Below are 21,785 nucleotides of genomic sequence, written 5' to 3' on the forward strand. Positions count from 1 at the left end.
CAGGGACTTAACTAATCTGTCAGTTAGGCTATGTCCACACTAGAGGCCTTACAGTGGCACAGCTGTACCGATGCAGCTGTGGTGCTGTAAGATCTCTTGTGTAGCCGCTCTATGCTGATGGAAGAGAGCTCTTCTGTTGACACAATTAAACCACCCCTAACAAGTGGTGTTGGCTATGTTGGCAGGAGAAGCTCTCCCACCGACATAGTGCTGTGCTCAGTGTGGTGTTTTTTTCACACCCCTGAACGACATAAGTTTTGCCAATCTAAGTGGTAGTCAAGTATCAGGGGGTAGCCGTGTTAGTCTGTATCCACAAAAACCACAAGGAGTCCGGTGGCACCTTAAAGACTAACAGATTTATTTGGGCATAAGCTTTCATGGGTAAAAACCTCACTTCATCAGATCTGAAGAAGTGGGGTTTTTTACCCATGAAAGCTTATGCCCAAATAAATCTGTTAGTCTTTAAGGTGCCACCGGATTCCTTGTTGTATAAGTGGTAGTGTAGATATTAGAGAGACTAAGGTGAGGGCTTCCTCATGCATAATTTAGCAAAATACTATAGTTCTCCTGGGGCTGCAGTCCCTGGGACAAGCAGAAAGATCAAACAGGGAAGAGATTCATTAAACTGCCAAACTGGGAAAAGCAGATGATAACGATGACAGGAGTTGAGATGGGGAGGGGGATGGAAAGGAAAACTGGCACGTCTGTGGCTGTTTATTTTTCACACTGATTTATATGGAAGTGTTAAACCATACCGGCAGCAGCTGCTCCAGTTCCTTACAGGCACATTCCTGTTCTCCATAACATACTGAACTATGAGGGACAATGTGGTACAATGCCATCTTGCAGACACCGCAGATAACTAGTAGGAAGTAGGCTAGGCTAGACACAGTCAGAGGATATGTCTTCACAGTAGCTGGGAGGGAGGTCTAATTTGCAGCACGGGTAGACAAACACCTAAAAATAGCAATGTGGCCCTAGCCGCTTGAGTACGTATCCAAGGGATCAGGCGGGATTGTACTCGGGTGGCTAGCCCAAGCAGCTGCGTGTGCCACTGTGGCCACACTGCTATTTTTAGTGTACTAGCATGAGTAGAGCTAGTGCATGTACATCTACCCCACTGGGATTTACGCCGCTGCTGGTTAGACATACCCATAGAGTTCTCTGAGCCAGACACTGGATGCAGTCGCATCCATTACATTGTTGACGTAACAGCTTTTTACTGAAACCTAAGACTCCCTGCTTCTTCAAGAATACTACAGTCAGTCTGTTCTCATCCATGTTATAAAAAGAAAATCTGCTGTGTTTTACACACAACAATCTCGTTTCCGCCTCTGCTAGATCTTGTAATGGATTCTAGTGATACACTGTAGGAAGTACCTTTCCTGCTAGTTCCCTTTCAATCCTGAAAGATGGCTGTGCTCCACTGCAGTGAAAATTCCACACAAATCTCATCTCAAACAGAAGATTTGTGTATAAAAAAAAATGAAGGAAGATGATTCCTTAAGCAATGCACTTTTTTAGGTTTATTGAAATATCTGAAAATTATCCTGGGCACTTTGCTTGCAAGACTTGTTTCAAGCATGTAAAGTTTCCTGACATCAATGTGCAGGCTTTTTGTAGCCCTTGATCTCAACAGAGTGACAGTGCAGGGGACTGGTTAAAGTATGCACGCTGAAGGAGTTCCCACAGTATGGAAATAACTTAGAACTAATGTGAAAGATGCTATTAGAGAATATGCTGACAGGAGACTTATTAGACTTATATTAACCTGAGGTTACAGAGTATGGATAAAGTAAGGGAAAAAATTAAGGACACTTTTAGAACTACAAGTATATGATTATTATGCAGTGCAGGTTTCTTGTGCTTAGCTTTTCCTATCAATTAATATTGAATTTCTAATGATAATTAGAGTCCTCTGCTTTTAAATCAACATAGTTCTTGGGAATCACAAGTGTTAAAAACACTCCTCCTGAACAGAGTGATCATTTTGAGTGACAAGTACATTGGAAAAGAGCTGGTACAGAGCACAGGAGCAGTGCCATTGGCACCTTCCTGCTTCTACATTCCAATGCTGGCAAGTCTTAGTGATCCATGTATGTCAACCCTCAAGGGCAGGCACTGAACGAAAACCTTCCCTTGCTCCCTCTTTCTGCTCTGTGCTGCCTGAAAAGCAGACTATTCCTGAATTCGACCTGAGCAGCCATCTGACTTTGGCAAATGAACAGGCCATCAAGGCTCAAAGGCTGGTTAAATGAAAATCACAAGAACAAATGAAGCTGATATAAGAACTATTCCTCAAATCTTAGCATCCCAGTTGCTGTATTTACCAAGAAATGTGAAACTAATGAGAGTGTAGTGTTTGCCAAAGTATAACATTGCAGCTAATAAACAGAAATCTTAGGCTATCACATATGGAGATCTGTTTCTAGGACTCATTAAAAATATTGACTAACACACCTCTATTTATCTATATGCTGCTTGTATCTAACCTTGATATGACTTAGCACAACACATTATTTTCTGCATGTATCTTATCACAAATCTGTATTAAAGTTAACTGAGAAAGGTATTACAAGAAGCTAAATATAAAAACAAGATCTTAAAATAAGACTACTCACAATAACTGATATTTGGTAGCAATAACTTACTAAAAACATAATTAAACATACAGGCAAGATTAACATTTATTTCATATTTTAACTACCTTAAAATCTCCACAACATTTTGTATGGCATAAAATAAAATAAAATAAAAAAATAAAATGCAGAATTATGCTGTAGATTTATTTCTTCCGTGCAAAAAAAATCACAAAACACTTCATAATTGATTTATACATATTAACTATGAGGCTGCAGATTATAATATACTGGTAACCTCAGAAGTTATGGCAAGGCAGAACAAAAGCTATACAAGGACAATCTTAGGAAGAATGATTGAAGACAGAGACATGGAAAATTAAGGGCTTGATTCTGCTTCCCTGAATGTAAAATGGGAGTTTGCCACTTATCTAAATGGCAGCAGGATCTGGATGGTTAGTTTTCTCAGAGAGTGCGTTAAGAGCCCTAGACCAGAAAGAAGGATGAAACTTGTTGTGATGAGATTTGAAGGAGGACAGGATTCAGAAAGATGCACAGAGAAGGAAGCTGTTCCAGAGGTTGAGCACAGAATGGGAGAAGGATTGGTTGCTCAAAAAAACTGGGCTGAAGGGGAAAAAAAATTTGCTGTTTGAGGTGTGTAAGGAATGAAGTGAACAGAAAGTATTGGGGGGGAATTAGGTGTGTTGTGTGTGGCCAGAGGAGGAGGATGGATGCATTCATACACAGGATTTCCATTACTCTCATGGAATTAATGTTCACACACATAAGGGCAAAATATCCTCTTAGGAGAGAGAATTAATAATGACCATTGAAATGGAGACAATACATTCTTGAAGTGCTCTAGATGGATAAGGATATTAAAGTTGGAATCCAGGAACATTTTGGGTAGTAGTTTATAATTAGATCCAGGAGCAGCCCCTCAATGTTTAATTTGGTTAATTTGCATGATCAATTTATGTGCTGATAGTTCATAAGGATTAGAGAAGAGACTAAACTGAATAATTTGTGAACCATTCAATCTTTGGAGTGTTCAGAATTCAAATTCAAGTCCAAATATTGGGGCTGGGCTATTATGCTGTAATGGGCCAATCCAAAACTCCAGAAGAACATCTGCAAACTTTGGTGAGTCTGAAACCTGTATCCAAATTTTGCCATTCAGGCCCATCTTCAATTAGGAACACTAAAAAGGACGTGACACAAACAAATCCAGTGCAACCGAGGCAGTACTGTCAAGTCTGAACAAACCTTGTGCTTTTGGGTTGGATTTGAAGTCTGTTTTTAATATAGCTACCAGGACTATATTTTGGACTGCTTTTGGAGCCAGCCTTAGCTTTTGGGCTGGGGCTGCTCACTGCAGTTAGGAAGATCAAAGATTGGTCCAGTTAGTAAAGAGCACCACAGCTATTGGATGAGCCTGATGGACAGGGCCATATTACCATCAGAAGAAGTGTCTATTGCAGGGGCGGGCAAACTTTTTGGCCTGAAGGCCACATCGGATTTCGGAAATTGTATGGAGGGCTGGTTAGGGGAGGGGATAGTGTCCCGTCCCCCACCCCCTATCCACCCCCCCGGGTTCTCCTGCCCCATCCAACCCCCCCTGTTCCTTGGCAACCCCCCAGGACCCCTGCCCCATCCCTCCCCCCTGCTCCCCTGTCCCCTGACCACCCCTGGAACCCCTGCCCCTGACTTCCCCCTGCTGCCCCATCCAACCCCTCCTCTCATTCCTGACTGCCCCCCCGGGACCTCTGCCCCGTCCAACCCCCCTGTTCCCCACCCTCTGAGTGCCCTCATCCCTATCCACACCCCCGCCCCCTGACCACCACCCCCCGAACTCCCCTGCCCTCTATCCAACCCCACTGCTCCCTGCCTCCTTACCGCGCTGCCTGGAGCACCAGTGGCTGGCAGCGTTACAGCCGTGCCGCCTGGCTGGAGCCAGCCACAAAGCACCGGGGCAGGCCCTGGCCCTGCAGCTGCGCTGTCCCAGGAGCTCACAGCCCCGCCGCCCAGAGCATTGCACCAGTGGTGGAGTGAGCTGAGGCTGCGGGGGAGGGGGAACAGCAGGGATAGGGGCTGGGGGCGAGCCTCCTGGGGCAGGAGCTCAGAGGCTGGGCAGGAAGGTCCCACAGGCCGGATGTAGCCCGCGGGCTGTAGTTTGCCCACCTCTGGTCTATTGTATGTTGACAACTAGTTAAAGGGTAAAAGCTCTCAATTTAATGTTGATTATTTTGAGGGATATATGGTGAGCACCTTTTGTTTGTGGCAACCAGAAACAGGGATACATTGAATGATTTTGAAATCACCCGATTTAGCATTATAGGTAAAAAAAATAAAAAAATTGAATCATAGTTATGTGAAAACACTATAAATGCATATTGTACATCACTATGCAATATTATATGTTATAGTCTAGGAGGCAGCAATGTGTTAAGGTTAGCAATCTCAAACTCAATGGATGTGTTGTTAACATGCTTGTCCTTTGCAGTGGACAACAGAGGGTTTTTTGAATTATGCACCATAAGTGTGATCTAATACCTGTTGAAGCCAATGGAAAGACTCCCATTTGCTTTCAGTGAGGTTTAGATTGGGCTCAGAATGTCTACAAAATACATTTAAATGGGAAGAATGAAGAAAATTAGCAGCCTAGATTTGTCAGAAATATAACTAGCAGATAAAATAGAATAATTGTAACAAAGAATTATTGTGATCAAGGTATTTTGTGGTACTGGGTATCATCAATATAGGGTGAAGTCATTTTGAACACAAATGAGAAACACAATCCATCTCTTGTTTTAAATAATCAACAAGTAATTTAATAATGCTTCCAGAAAGTTGGTCACGCGCTTCAGAAAAAGAAAGGTCACAGCTCTGCTAGTGTAATGCTTCTTCATTTCATTTAATAGAAAATGGTAACCAAGAAGACAGCACACGGACACGGACTATTATACTTGCAGTCACACTGTCAGTTGGTTTTCTTCTTCTGATCATTATTATTTTTATAATAATATACTGCTGCCTAAAAAACAAAGGTAAATGGATTTTTGCTACTGGCTCTGCATTTTTTAAACCTTAAATTAGATTTAATCTATTACTGTTTCAGTTAAAGCACAGTGCACAGTTTGGTAAGGATTGTTCAGGGCAGAGAGGTGATTCTGATAACCAGTGGCTTGTAGATACTACAAATAGTTGCCTGCTGACTTCTTCCAATATAACTTGTTTCCAGTGGCACTGGTGGCTCGTTAGTATTTCCGTCAGTAGTAAAAAGGAAGGGTAAAATTTTCAAAAGTGGCTAAATGACTTAGAATACAAATCGCATTGAAAGTCAGTGTACATCTACACCTAGATTTGTACAGCTATACAGTGTACACCAGCTACAAATGCATTCAGTAAATTCTTTCCTAGCATTAATTTTCCACGTAAGTAAGTGCACCAGGCTGTTCTGTGACTGCAGATGGGAGGGGAGGGGGGCTATGAGATAATTTCTGTATTAAAATACAGTCTGAACTGTGAGAAAGTGGGAGAACCTCAGCAGCAAGCCTTATTTTATTTTGCTGTATTTTAAAAACATTTCTTCCTGTCTTTCAGAGTCCACCTATCAAAAGGAGTTGAGGTAAGTTGAATACCCTGGATTTCCCCCTCTGCTATGCCCCTTGGATGTTTCTGCAGCACCATAAAAGAGCCATTAGAGCCCCAGATCTGTCCAGGAGAGAACGGTGCAAGGCAGCTTTACACTGCCCCCTATAAGGCCCCTATCGCAAGCTTAGGCCTGAGGGGTGTGCCAGGAGAGGTGGGGGAGGGCCACAGCTGGTAGCACTGTGGGAATTCTGGGCAGTGCTGTCACCCACAGGCTGCCCTCCTACATTATTCTGGGGCCTCACTGGCTCCCCTCAGCAGCCCAGAACCCTAAGGAAGCAAAAGTGGCTCAAAGCCACCAGCATCACCCTCCCCTACCCCGGGATGCGAGTTTTATGCTGAGCCTCTTAGGCTACACTGCAAGCTACAGGTGTGAGTCCCTGCTTGTGGACACATACTGGCTCTAGCGAGTATAAATAGCAGCATACTGGGGTTGCATGGGCAGCAGCAGCCGCTTAGCTGTCTTGAGTACAAACCTGCCCGATCCCCGTGGGTATGTACTCGGCACGGCTAAGCCATACCTCGGTGCTGCTGTGCCTATGCTATTATTTATGCTCGTGCCAGTTCTCATCAAGTTAGTGTGAGCTATGTGGGAATTATACCCCTTGTTTGCAGGGCAGACATAGCCCAAAATCTCATTCCACTTTTAGTTTTCTTCCCAAAATGATTATACAATCAAGTCTACATAATTGGAAGTTATAACAGATACCGTGAATCACTATCTTTAAAAAAAAATACCACCCCCCCGTCAGAAAATTGCCCATTACACTCATTGGAGTGAACTAGCAACACCATATTACTGAAAACTGTAACTGATGTTCCCATAAAACTTCTTTTGAAAATGATCAAAATGATTTAGTTATTGAGTTCCAGATTCAGCAATATACCTAAGCATGTGCTTAATTTATAAGCATGTGAGCAGTCCCAATAAAGCCAATGAGAATACTCAGGTACCCAAAAATTAAGCATATGCTCAAGTTTTTTACTGAATATGGGTTTAGATTTGATCCTATACTTCTTGATATTCCTATTTTGCACCAGATTTCCTCCAGCCTCACACTTAGCATTTGCAACAAATTCCACAGGAGGTCACTGTGCACCAAAATAGCTCTCTCTTCCAAGTTTCAGTCAAGATTACTGTAGATTTACAACTTGCACAGAGCATAATCCGACTAGAATATCTGTGGTACAGAAGAAAGGTTGAAGCTGAGACAGATTGATGCAAATTAAATGAGACAGATTGGCAGACAAATTAGATGATGTCCCCTGCTTTTTTAAGGATCATTAGTTATACTATATAAAAAGCTGCCAGTGAAACTTGTCAACACTTCCTACTTAGTATCAGACACATCTGAATACAAAGCAAACCAATTGTTTTTGCATTACTGCATTAGGTTGAAACACCTTAAAATGTAGGATCCTGTTAATCAATATTAAGATCCTATTTGTCAGAACTAATGTGAACAGAAAAACTTTTTCAGTGGGGCTACTTTGTGTTATTCTTTTTAATTTTTTAGGTGACCAGTGTGAATTCAACTATAGTTATTATATGCTTCTGGGATAGTTAATCCTACTTTGTTTTCTGTCTCCTAGCTATTTTTGATTAATGACAATACTTTGCCTCTCACTCCATGATACTTAACTTCTTTGGTAACATCTTGTGTGAAACCTGGTCAACAGCCGCTTGAAAATCTGTCAACACAGCTACAGCAACACTACATAAATACATTTTGTCATTTGGTTCTCCTTTATCCATTATTTTATTGACCCATTAAAAGAATTCTGAGAGATTAATGAAACAATGTTTTCCTGTGAAGAAACCATGCTGAGTAGTCCCTATCATATCATGATCTTCCAGGTGTTTTGTTATTCTGTTTGTAATTATTGTTTCAACCAATTTATCAGGTACAGATGTATAAACTGGTTGGACTAAATCAACAAAGCATCTGAGGCCAAATGCAGGTCCAAGTCAATTTGTATTTTTGATTCAAATAAAACTACTGCAAAAGTATCTGTCATTATGGCTCCTGTTCTGAGTCCTGACCAGATTCACTATATAGCTTAATCCTGCTAGGCCTGAACCTATTGGTATGTCTACACTGCAGTTTGACACTGGTCCGTGCCAGCTTACACGGGCACACAGGGTTTGGTTGAAGGGGCTGTTTAATCATTGGGTTGATATTTGGGCTCATGCTGCAGCTTGAACTCTGGGATCCTCCCACACTACAGGGTCTTAGAGCCCGGGCACCAACCTGATCTTGAATGTCTACCCTGCAATTCAAAGCCCCTTAGCCTGAGCCCTACGAGCCCAAGACACCAGCCATGGATTTTTAATTGCAGTGTAGACATACCATATGATTCTCTGAGGAGGGAATCTACACAACAGATGAAGTCAGTAGTTCAGGGAGTGTAGATGCTAAAACACAATGTTCAAATCTCTTGCCCTCATCCAGGTTGCCCACGCCCACTTGTCTCTATTCACGGAGGACCCACACAGTGTTTTTTCCACAGGTTTTGAAGGAGTGCAAGGCAGGGCATAACAGTTATGTCTGGTTGCCTCTTTCCTGTGTACACATATTATTAAAATAAAAAGGAGCTTGAATTGGGCCCATGGTAAATTAAGTTGGAGCTTCATGAAATGCTACATGCTTTTTAGTCCCTAGTCTAACACAAGAAGTCCTGTTGATTTCAGTGGGACTACTCATATGATTAAAGTTAAATACTTTGCTGGCTCAGGGCCTTAGGGTTTAGATTGAATTTAGGAACTCAGCAAAGCAAAGACTTTAAGTACATGTGCAACTTTACTCATGTGAATGGTCCCAATGAAGACAAAGGGGCTACTCATGTGTTTAAAATTACACACGAGCGTAAGTGTTTGCAGCATTGGTGTGTTTGTTTTCTAGTTATATCTATAAATGAGTGCTCTCTATCCTCAAATACTGCATTGGAACAACTCTGGTTTCATATAGGGTTTTAAAAAACTCATTGCAGTCTACTCATCAGATCCTAACATCTATTTATTTAGATCTATAGAAGCATTGGCAATGCCCCTGTCTGACAGTCTAGGCACCTTGTACATTATGTTAAAAGTATAGAAATAAATGCAGCAATTTCCCCACATAATGGGAACAAAATAAAAAATCCCACTCCAGTTACAATTCCCAGCCCTTCTTCTGCATACCCCTGCCCTTAACTGGCTTGTCTCTCCCCAGAAGCCTGGGTAAAGAGATGGGCCTTGCAGCGTGCCCTGGAGGACCCCAGACTTGGGGCTGTTTGGAATAAATGACGAGTAAAATCCCTTGTAGTGCAACAGAGTGATAAATAGAGATGTATTATCTGCATACCACTGGCTACAAATGTAGGCGTCCACTCTGCAAATGTTTACATATGTGCTTGACGGAGGAGTAGCCCTATTGACTTCAGTGGGATGACACACCTGCTTGAGGTTAAGCATGTGTGTAAATGTTTGCAGGATCAGGGCCATAGGTCAGATTGTGACAGAGCCTTACATGGTGTGTTTGGGAGGGTGCACACAAGAAGCTTCCTGTTGCCTTGCACAGCTTGCAAAAAGACCTGTCAGTTATACCCCCTCCATTTAACTCCAGGTGTGCATCTCATCCCAAAAGGGAGCTTGGAGGGGGGGAGGTAGAGGCAGAGCCATAGCCTGGCCTCCCCACCAAACTGGTCCACTGAACCACAGGAAGCCGCTTGCACCCTCCTCTATGGTGTGGGAAGGCAGAGGGAGCAGACTGCATAGTGCCCCTGCACACAGGGGTACTCTCCCTATTGCTCCCAATGCAGGGCTGTGGTTAAATCACACAATCGAGGTCAGAATATGGGGTTGGGCTTTAGTTTTTACAGAAACTTTGAAATGGGTCACAGACTTGAAGTCTTAAGATGTTAATCATCTTAATTTCCCAAATGTTATTAAGCAGCTGATCAGAACTTTTTAAGCAAATCCTAGTTAGGATTTATACAAGACCGTGCATGCAGTAGGTAAATTCTTTCAAGGATTATACATGATTTTTCTTTACTTTTTTGGAAGTTGGATTCACCTGCAAGTCCTTTGACCCAGATCTTCAAAGGTATTTAGGTATCTAACTTCCATGAAAATCAATGAGTGTTAGGTCCTGAAATACCTTTGAGAATTTGTGCCTCTCTTTCTGTTGGATACTGCCTAAGAATGCTTATAGAATGTAGGTTTTAATGATTGGAATTTTTATTTCCAGAAAAGTTTCAACTAAGAAAACCAATGATGGTAGTGAGAAGACCAGGAGAAGCAGTGGTAATGAAAATTCTGGATACAGTCCAGAGGACCCAGTGCACACAAAACAAATGCCAAGTGAGTCAAACATGTCAGTGATAATGAAGCAAGCGTAATAGAGTTGGCTCACCGATTTCCAAGAAATATGCATTTTTTACTCTGTGCTACTTAAATGAAGTCTTAGAATACACAATAAATTATAGAAAACACAATGTGTGCCTGACCTTATTCAGGAAAGTTCAGATCTCTCAGAATGCTAGGGTGTTTGGAGGCTTCCAAACACAGTTGTAGTTGTAGGGGTGGACCTTTGCCCAAAAATCTAAGTGAATGTGTGAACTGAGCATTTGTGAAGTTGTAAAAACTTTGGTTATTAAAAAAAAAATCTTCCATATGCCTTTTCATTTCCAAATTCCTGCGAGGGCCAAAGATGGAGGTACCAGAATCCCACAAGAAAGACTGTTCTTGCAGTGATTTACAGTTTGACTGAAAGCAGAAAATGCAAGAAACATCACAACAAAGCCTGTGGGCATGAGATTTCCAATCCAGTTTTGCAGAAATTCGAATAGTTTAGCTAACTCTTGGAACGTTGGATGCTTTTCTGAATACAACCGCATCTGTGATTGTTTTAAGGCTCGTCCATCACTATTATTTTGCTACCCATGTTATTTAATAATAATTGCAGTTGGTACTATCATCTGTTTTTAATTAATTCAAGCAATAAATGTTGTATTGTTCATTCATGCAGGGTGACCCACAAAAGTACTACTCTAGGAATGATATCTCTGGGTAACATTTCAATATTCTCATAGTTTTTCAGGCATGGGTAGGTATTTCTTTGGTTTATTATCTTATACAATAGCACAGAGATATTCTTAGAGGATGATATATTTTTGGATGATATACTTATGGAATGGTGAACCCCACTGACATGGTCAGCTTCCCACCACAGTACATTCTGTTACCATGTAGTAGAACTCTTAATTAGAGCTGGGCAATTGGGTTTTTTGGGTGGGGGGTGAGGGGTGGGGGGAGAGGAAATAGTAAATTACCCCACAAATACATTTTTGGGAACACGAAAAATATTCAAGAATTCAGGACAAATTTTGTGACTAGTTCAGCCAAAAAAGGCTGATTTTTTTGAAATGTTGAAATATTTAGTTTTGACATTTTCAAAGTGAACTGTTTTGACATTTGGTTCCAAAGGCACATTTTCTTGAAAAAATGCCATTTCAAACTGACATTTGAACTGTTTAGTTCAACCCAAATCATTTTTTTTCAGTGAGAAATATCAAAATGCAATTTCAGTTCTAAAATAACGGACTTTTCCTCCTGCGTTTTCAGTTTGGCCTCCAAACCAAAAAAACTAATTATTCACTCAGCTCTAGTCTTAACTGTATAGACTACATAATCCTGGGGGTGGGGGAGGTTAAAAAACCCAACAACTACATTTTAAAGTGATGTTTTTTGTAATGTTTGCATTCACCAATGGTGACCACAGAGTTGTGGCTAGGGATTTGGTAGACCACTGACTGCTGTACCACTTCTGGAAGATATAGGTGGAGGTACAAAAATTGGAAAGAGCCCAATTCTTTGAACAGCTTATGTTTCCCCACAGAAATACAAGGAAAAACAATTGTCCTTGGCAATCCTTTTCTCCATGTTGCTGAATATATGTATGAAAATGTACTAGAGAGTTAAGATTTTAGCAATAAATGACTAATGTAATGCAAATTCCAGCTCCCAGACAGGAGGTCTGTTCTTGAACATATATAAACAAATAGTAAATGTAAATCTCAACCAAATCCTCAAATCCTTGCTTGCCACTTGTATTTATAATCAGATTATTTTTCTGTATCAAATTAAAGGATGTAAAATGATTGCACACAGCAAATCCAACTATGCATACTTTTTCCTAAAAAACAATTAAATATAAAGAAGTGCATCTACTACGAAGATTGCAGGGTACACAGAAGCAATATTTTGCTATTTCAATAAAGTATATACTTAGACAAGCTTAGATAAACTTCAGCAAGAAGATTCAACAGTCTCCTTAGATCAAACCGGCCCGGCCCGCCAGGGGCTTTCCCTGGACAAGCAGCGGACTGGCTTTGAGAACCACTGTCCTAGATGAGCTTCTTGAAAATTCATTAGGCAGAAGTAATTCTGCAAAACACTACAGTAACAAATCATATTTGATTTTTATACCAGAATGATTTATGGTTCATGCCATGTTGGACAGTGAATAACAATGATCTTACATATTCTTCTGTTACAGGAATCGCCCCTCTTCCCCCAATGGCTTCCAACTTTCATCGCCCAGAAGAAGATTTAGAAGTCAGTTCCGCATCAGAGGTAATTGGCAAATAACCCACTGAGATCGTAACATTTTCATATAGCCAATATGTACTATATTTAGATCATGGATTTCTACAGGACTCTGAAATTTAAAAGCCAAGTAGGGCTCTATTCTGGCCTTCAACATTATTCCTTTTAGCTTCTGTGAAGCGCCTGCTTTTCAGGACATACACTGGATGCTCATGCTAGTTTCTTAGATTTGCATCTAAAATTAAAAATCTAAAATTTGGTTAAAATGATTTTTGTTTTTTATTACAATGACGTTACACCTTCTTATCAGCCTGAGATATAACTACGCAAGATCGAGGCTCCTTATCATATGCCCTTTTCTAGTCCCAACCACCCAGTCCCATTAGATTATGGAGTTTTTTGCCCTGCTTTCAATGTGCAACATTTCCCTACTTTTGTGTGCAATAGTTGGCTAGTGTCCTCCAGCTCATAAGATGCTGCAATTCAGTAGCACTGTATGTACATAGGGCCTGATCCAAACCACCCTGAACTCATTGGGTGAGTTTCCATTCATTTCAGCAGCGTTTGGATCAGGCCCATACTTCGTAAAATGTTTTGAGATGACATGGTGATATAGGTATAAAGTACACTGCGGGGCATGCCCTTGGAACATGCTTTAATGCGATGGCTATTTTACTAGAACTTCTCTCAGGAAACTTTCCTGTTTAATTTCAGTGGAAGTAGGGAGAAGGGGATGGACCATTATCAAAGTGCCATTGGTTAGAAAAGAAATGTGAGCATACTCTGTGGCATAAAAGATGGTAGTGTATCATTCACAAGACTATCTTCTCACACATTTAGCTGAGCTGGCTTCTCTGCCCTCAGTAATTCATGATCAGGATAATATGGAAGTTCATTTCCTCTATGATTTTTGTTCTTCTCAGCATATAAGTCTCTTGGTCTATTTGATTTGGAGCTGAGAACAATAGCTGTTACAAGAAAGCACCAGGATGACACTGAGTGACAGACTCAGGTGAATGTAGGAACAACAAAGTGACATGAAGAATGGTGTAGCTCAATTCCATAATGATCTCCCCTGTATAGTACAGAATAAAGATATAGGTTATCACAAAGTAGCAGTTTGGCAAAACTGCAGTCCCTTGACCACTATAGGGACTTAAAAAGCTAACTTCTATACACAGGTGTCTCCCCGGCCTCTCTTGTGTTACTCTCTCCTGAGAAGGCTTTGACTACTTGACCAACCACCCTGCTCCATCTAAAGTTCTTTTGTAGACAGATCCTAGCAAGCTGGTCTGCGAAACTCACGATGCAGTGTTTTTGTCAGAGTGCTAACTCGATAATTTCACAAATGTCCCTAGCGTTTCCTTGTTCACTTTGGAATATTGATATTGCAGGATTTAGTAAGTACTTAGCCATACAACAAAATCTTTCTGGTTTATGTATTTATTTTTCTAAAATAACTCAGAAAAGACCTTTTATGCCTCCATCTTCCTCCTCTCCAAGGGTGAAATCCTGGCCCTACTGAAGTGAAAGGGAGTTTTGTCCATTTTGTCAGCCCTTTGCTATTCTAGATTTTCAGGCTTGTCTGATTTGGCATCTGAAACTACTGTTGCTGCTAGAAGTTACAAGTACACCAGTACATAGGAGCACATACCTGCTCACAAGGATAGGCCATTACACTGTGAGTTCTTTGTGGACTATTTTAGGACATTTTGCTATTGCACGAAGCTCTGCACAATGAGAAGAATAGGTGTATTTACATGTTTAAGTGCCCAGTACTAGGTGCCTAATATGTATTTAAAATAGGCACAAATGATGTTACATGCTCAGAATGAGGTGAGGCCTTGCATTGCTGACTACAGTCTAAGGGTGAGATTGTGACTTTAGACACACACAGCATCACTTCCTTTGCTATCTTGTATGGTTACCTGATACTGGTTCCACTGCACATGCTCTAAAATGCTGCACATATGCAAGTGTTTTTTCTGTGGTGTTACAAAACAACTGAAATGAAATACGACCAAATAATGGTTTCCATGTAGATTCATGCGGATTATTATTTACTGTTACTTTTAATTGAAGTTGAATGAATAGTTGTAGTACAATACTCATTTTCAAATAAAACTTGCTTAAGAAAAATTAGCTTTCAGTACAGCTAGCTAGTCTATTATTTAAACTCTCCCACTTTTGTATTAATTGAAGCTATTCCATTTGCAGCAGATACCGACTCACACATTGCTTGCTTGGCCTTTGCCTTTGCCTTGTACTGTAAATTGGGATCGGTGGTGCAGATATATAGAGCATGTGTGATTTGCACAGCTTTTATAAGCCAGCTAGCCAGGCCTGATGTTCTTGGTTTGAAATCAGAATTTTCCTTCTCCTAGCTGGATTGCTGAGCCCCACCTGCCCAGGCTCACACATTAAAAAAACAAAACCTCTGGGCTTTCTCAGGAAGACTATGTTGATAATCAGCATAAATATCCTAAGCAGTACTGAACTGTTTGAGAAGGGGCATTACTAGTTACAGCTCTAAGCCTTGCAATACCATCAAACTTGGAGGCCTCATAGTGTTTTGCTTCCACCATTCTTAAAGGGCCAAGGGGCTGGTTGTCTGAGGATGTGTCAACACTGCAAAAAAAGACCTGCGATAGCGAGTCTCAGAGCCCAGGTCGTCTGACTCAGGCTCGCAGGGCATGTGCGATGGGGCTAAAAAATAGTAGTGTAGACCTTTGGACTCAGGCTGGAACCTGGGCTCTGAGACGCACCCCGCACAACAGTTTTCAGAGCCTGTGCTCCAGCCTGCCACTTTTAGTCCCAGAGCGGGAGCCCCACGAGACCAAGACACTTGACCTGGGCTCTGAGACTCACAGTTGCGGCTCTGTTTGTTGCAGTGTTGACATAACCTACGATGTAACAGTTCTCTATCCACTGTAGTAGTGGAAGCTGGGGATTGCGACTCCTTCATAATCACAGTAACAACACAGATTTGCATTTTCCCTGCATGATTTTTTGCTGGGCCACCTGACAACATTTTCTTTATTTTCAGATTTCATGTCACCATTACAGATACTAACATTCTCACGAATTTTACAAGTCCTTTGACTCACAATATTTGGCATCTAAAATGAAAGATACAACTTAAAGCATGTATGTGCCACACAAGTGAATGTAGTACCTTGTGCCCATTCAATATGGCTGACGCATGAAGAAGCAGAGTTCAGTATTTATTCTCTTGTTTGTTCCCTTCTCTACTACCTCCTCACTTAAGCGTAGCTTCAAGCTCTAACAGCTGGTAACACACTCAGGAAATGCTGGTCTGCTCCACATTAATTTATCCTGTAAATTTGTAAAAGAGCTTTAGTATGCCAACTAACATCTCACCAATATTCTCTCAGGAACGAGTCAGTGATGTGGCATTCAGTTCCTATATACTCTGGTTTCTCTTCAAATTGTAAAAATCTTTCATCTTTACTAAAGATTTCTGTGGACTGGAACATGTACCAGTCTCTGTACCAGTCCCATATGGTTTAGTGGTCAGGATTCCTGGTTTTCACCCAGGTTCAATTCCTGCTGTGAGAACAATGCTTTGGGGGGAGGGATAGCTCAGTGGTTTGCACATTGGCCTGCTTAACACAGGGCTGTGAGCTCACTCCTTGAGGGATCCATTTAGGGATCGGGGCAAAAATCTGTCTGGGGATTGGTCCTTCTTTGAGCAGGGGATTGGGCTAGATGACCTCCTGAGGTCCCTTCTAACCCTAATATTCTATGAACATTTATGAATTTATACAGCACACTGAAATCTTGTTTATTTTGAATGAGATGTTTCAACATATAGAAAGCTGAGAACTATCTTCTGATGATATCTTGTATTAATTCACTGAAGAGTGAGCCTAGATCTTTCTCTATATTATGCAATTTAGAAACTTCTCAGGATAACTACTTAAAATAATCAAAAATCTTTCTGGGTAGCCATTCTATTTCAGATGGACTGCTAGCTAACAAAAATATCACTAATGCAAAAGTGTGAGATATGTTCAAAGCAATTGAAGATGCAACATCAAAATCATCACTAGCTCTTTTAATTGTTGCAACATTATCATGAACAGTTTGACAGCTGTCTTTCATTATCTCCCATTTTCTCACCATTGTCTGATAAGCTTTGGAATTTTTGGAACCCTGGATGGTCTCACAATATAAAGATGAAGCATTTCTCTTAAACTAGCTATCAGTCCAGTGTGCCGGCAGACCATGGAAGGGCTGTGTTGTCTATCTCTGATTTCTCACATCAGAGAGGAAGACAGGGCAAAATTAAGGTGGTTTACATCTACATCAGTAACTGCAGGCACATTCTTTTACAGAGGTCAAGAATTACTCTGAGGGTGAAAACTTTTTGTAATGGTATTTTACAATATGGCGAGAGAATGTTTAGCAATCTAACCAATGTCTTGGTCCTCCACAGTAGACTATGGTTTCACATGATGTATAAGTTTCCCAACAGGACACTTTGTGTATCTTTACAAACTCCAGAAATTCCACTTTCCACTGTCTCTTCTGAGTCCAGTGGCCATGGCTAGATCCCCAATCTGAACACAACAGATTGCCCCGTTAGCCCTTTGGCTTCTCAGTACACCTCTGCGTGTCTAACTTATATATGGTTGATTACAACAGTTTTAATATTTTATAAGGAAGCCTTTCCAGAAGAGACGGTGGTTTTGCAATTTGTGGACTCAATCTATGACATTATTCTCAAACATGGTGAAAGATTCCCCCCCCCAAAAAACCTGCTTTCTTATAGTCTTCCCTTACAGATTCAGAAACAAGGCTTCCTGCCAAAAGATTGGCCACATTTGAACACCGACTGATCAATTACTGCAGGTACCAATATGTCACACATGTTAAACACTGGGCTGCTCATTCAAGATATTAAATGTCTTGTCAACCAGGAAAAAAATCAGATGGCCAGACATATAACTGCATTTGTTCTTGGTTGGTGATTACTGTTCAACCAAACAGCATGTTCAGTAGCCCTCTACACTCCTGCCACTGCAGTCCCTGGCACAGGCACCTATGCTTCTTGCTTGTCTCTCTCTGTCCAGGTTCAGCAGACACTACCGGTGGCTCTTCTTCTTCCTTACCCTATTGCTCTTCTGGGTATTTTAATAGAAATGAAAAAAGGGGAGGGAGAGGAATTATGTGAAGAATTGTTTCCACATTCCAGGAGGATATGGGAGTGAAGACCCCAGCACCCGGCTCACGGTCCCTGGATGATAAGGAAGGATAAGTAAACATCTGGGTGTTCGGCAATACTTCCATGGAGGATAGGTGGGGGGAGTGAAGAACCTAGCTTCCAGCTCTTCCTCCCTGGAGGAGAATGAAGAGGAAATGAACACACTTGCTCCCCTTCATTGAAGGAAAGAGAATGGGAAGTGAAGACCCAAGTACTTGTCTCTCCATCCCTGGATGATGGAGGAAGGGATTGAGATCTCGGTGCTTGGCTTCCTTGACACCCAGAGGAATCAGCAGAAAGAAGAATAGAAGCATCAGTGGCAGCAGGAGATGGGCAGGGTTTGATGACAGGGCTTCATTTTCAAATGGTATTCATGCCTGGAGAGATTGACTCTAATGCAAACACAGTCACTGAGAATGAATAGAATCTGAATCCAAATATTAGCATTTTTCCTAGTCAAAACTGTATGTGTGCTCTAATAGTATTGTGAGTCCTATTATGTTCATAATGTACTCACTGCAGTGCAAATAAAGTAGTGTGCAGCCATCAGAAATATCATACCCATAGTACTGACATCTTAGGAGGACTGAGAGGAGGTCTTGCACATTCAGGCACTATAGGGCCATAAATAGGATTGCTCTGACCTTTATGTTTGTCTTCAACTCCTTGCGGATTCACATGTACTGATCTAGCCACAAACATGTTGGGTATCTAGCATCATGTGATTATTCAACGTGCATTCTGGTCATAACCTGCTTCCTTTTCTCATACAGATCTCAACACATGTAAGGTGGCAGTCAACTCAGGTCCCCAGATCATCACGTTCTCTTCCATACCACACTTCCATTTCACCTGTGCATCACCTTAATCATCATAGGCAGCAACCTAAGACACAAAACTACAAGAGGCAGCAAACGAGGACCCCTCACTTAAGGATCATTTACCCCAGGACCCTGCAATCCAGAAGCCAGCATCCACATAGCAGGACCCTGTACCACCACAAACACCAACACAGACATCAGCACCCACACACTAGGGCCTGGCATCCCAGAACTCAGCAACGAAAGGGTCAGCACCTACATACAAACAAACAACCACTCAGAAGTCAGCACCCACAACCCAGGATCCACCAGCCCCAGGGGCAGCAAATCAAGAACCAGCACCCTTCTGCCAGGACCAAACAATTTGGGGGTCAGCAACCCCAGTTAAGGAACCAGACATCCACAGGCCAGAACCCCCAACTAGTGACTCAGAAACCAAAGGATCCTCATCTGTAATCCAGGAATCATCAATCCAGAGGCCAGCACCAGCAACTCAAGACTGAACAAACGTGAAGCCCTCACCTGAACCTTAGATCCATCAATCTAGGAGCTGCCCCTGTGATCTTCCATACCACCAAGTGCAGCGGCATTACTTTTGTTTTTACAGACCTTCTACCTTTTGTTTTGCTCCTTCTTTCAGATTTGGAAATTGTTGGTTTTGTCTCCCCTTTCCTCCATTATAATCAGGAAGGTTTTGGTTGGGTTGTTCTTCTTTTTCATTTCCTCCATTATTGAGTTCCAGGTTTGTGTCTTAGTTCCCTTCTTTAAAATAAATTCCTTGTGTTTAGCATATTGTAACATTCTGTACTGATTGATTTAAACATTTCTTCTGTACAGTACATTCCCCAGCCTGCATGAAAATTAGATGCAAAGTGTTAGGCATCTAGGGCCTAATCTAGCACACAATGCAGCCAGTAGAAAAACTCCTATTGACTTCAATGGGCTTTGGATCAGGCTTCTGATTAGGATCTTAAACCATGTTGACATCAAATTTGGCATTTACTTTTAAATGCTTAACAAGGTGCTATTTTAAATTACTAGATGGGATTTGGCACCAAAGATTTTGTTTACATAGAAATCCTTGCTCCCTACCCCTTGGAGTAAAGCACTCAGGAACATACAGTGTCTCTTTATATAAACTGGCAGCATAGAACAACGCAGACAACAGCTGTCATAAATTAATCTCATCAGGATAGAAACTAATGTAAAACGTTCATAGACTACGAACACTGGTTCTTTTGCACAGCAACTGCACTGATCAATTCATACCATAAGCAAAAGATTTGGCAAATCATCATAGGGAAAACTAATGCTGTAGCATTTATCAGTTTAAAAATGATATGATATAAATATTGAGCTAAGGAGAAAATTGCCAGCAAGCAGAAGACGAGGCCAAGGCATCTGTCCAGAGGTACTGGAAAGTCTCCACTGTGAATATATTAGCAAAGGAAAGGCCACAGGAAGATGAGAGTTGCAGAATACTGTTTAATTGCATATTTTGTTACTGTCAGTGATGATAATGAAGTGTGCTTCTTGTTCCCAGTCACAGGAGTAAGCTATTGACCAAATTTATGCTTTGGGAGTAAGATACTCTCAATGCATTTAGCTTTGGTCCTTAGGGTTGTTTAATTTCTTTGAAGCACTGATTTCAGTCCTACATGGCATGATGCAAAGTCCACGCAACTGAAGTGCTTACATTGACATCAGTGCACGTTGGGTCAGGACCACAGGGTTTTTTTGCCCCAGTAAGGGCTATGAGGGCCAATTGTAAAGGTGCTGAGCACCCTCGGTAAGGTACTGAGCTCCTTCAATTCTCCTTGATTTCAATACACATTGAAAGCACTCAGATCCTTGCAGGACTGGGTGCTCTAGTAAGCAAGCCCCATAACTGGCCCACTTAATACATCATAAATGTCTCTGATAGACAAGATGATCATTTTGTAAAATCATCTGTATATGTAGAGTGGACCAAATCTATCCTCAGTGTAAGTCAATTATCTTCAGTAGAGCTACAGCAGGCTTGGATTTGGCATAATATCTGCAGTCCTTATTTTTTAATCCAACATGAGTCAGAGTTCCAGTAATAGGGAGGGATCTGGTTTTCATTCTAACTACTACAAATGACAGCATATACATTAGAAATATTAGTTAGTTGCGGTTATGGTTTTATGATGGAATGAGGCTGGGGTAGTGGCCACACTTATTGCATTACATATAAACAACATGGGGTCACTGTGGATTGTTTGAGAAGAAAAACTGCACTATCAAAACTAAATTAAAAGGCCAATAAAACAGAAATACAAGCCATGACAGAAAGTAACTTCACATTTAAGGGTGAAATGTACCATTGAGTATGTCCTGTTATGATGTTCATTGGCCGGTGAATCTTTATTAATAGGACAAGAAGTGGACATGACACATTTGAAGAAAAGGCAGTTCCAGTTAATAGACACAATGATGATTATTTTTCCCAGATGCCCAGTCCGGGGAGCAAGTTTATGATCTTGTTTTGGGCATGTGTGGGGAGTGACTTCGGGTGAGCAGGAGAGTATGGCTGATGGTGTTACACAACTGAGGGATGGAGGCAGTCTGTTCTGTGACATGATTTTTATCACAATGGATGTTGTGATATGGTGCATTTGAATTGCTTTTTTGCTGATTTATCCATTGAAATAAATATCTCAAATAAAATTTGGAATTAAGAGAAACAAATATGGGTAAGTAACCTTGAAACCTAAAACAAACAGGAGATGTCCCCTGATCTACCAGCTGGCTGACACTCAGTCCCACATCTGGAATGCACCTGACTGGAAGAGCTTCCAAAGAGGTCCCCCAGTCAGCCTCTTTAAAGACACACCATGCATTCAAGCACACAGAGACTCCTCTCACTGTAAGCCAAGCCATAACAAAGGCCTGAA

At 41.3% G+C, this 21,785-nt stretch overlaps 1 protein-coding gene across 6 annotated transcripts in view; it reads left to right on the forward strand.

Moving 5' to 3' along the window:
• The window catches only part of IGSF5 (immunoglobulin superfamily member 5), a 44,311-nt gene that overhangs the window by 16,167 nt on the left and 6,359 nt on the right, over positions 1–21,785 (forward strand). For 3 of the 6 annotated variants that reach the window (XM_045002499.1, XM_045002502.1, XM_045002500.1), the window contains 5 exons: positions 5,501–5,626; positions 6,183–6,207; positions 10,460–10,572; positions 12,770–12,846; positions 18,820–19,657. In XM_045002499.1, the coding sequence (XP_044858434.1) occupies positions 5,501–5,626; positions 6,183–6,207; positions 10,460–10,572; positions 12,770–12,846; positions 18,820–19,323 (845 nt within the window). In that variant the 3' untranslated portion in view covers positions 19,324–19,657. Of the gene's footprint in view, positions 1–5,500; positions 5,627–6,182; positions 6,208–10,459; positions 10,573–12,769; positions 12,847–18,819; positions 19,658–21,785 lie in introns of those variants that run through there. The other 3 variants (XM_045002501.1, XM_045002504.1, XM_045002503.1) reach the window with 2 other exon arrangements.

This window comes from Mauremys mutica, chromosome 1 (assembly GCF_020497125.1).
Source record: "Mauremys mutica isolate MM-2020 ecotype Southern chromosome 1, ASM2049712v1, whole genome shotgun sequence".
In the NCBI taxonomy this organism is placed as follows: domain Eukaryota; kingdom Metazoa; phylum Chordata; order Testudines; family Geoemydidae; genus Mauremys; species Mauremys mutica.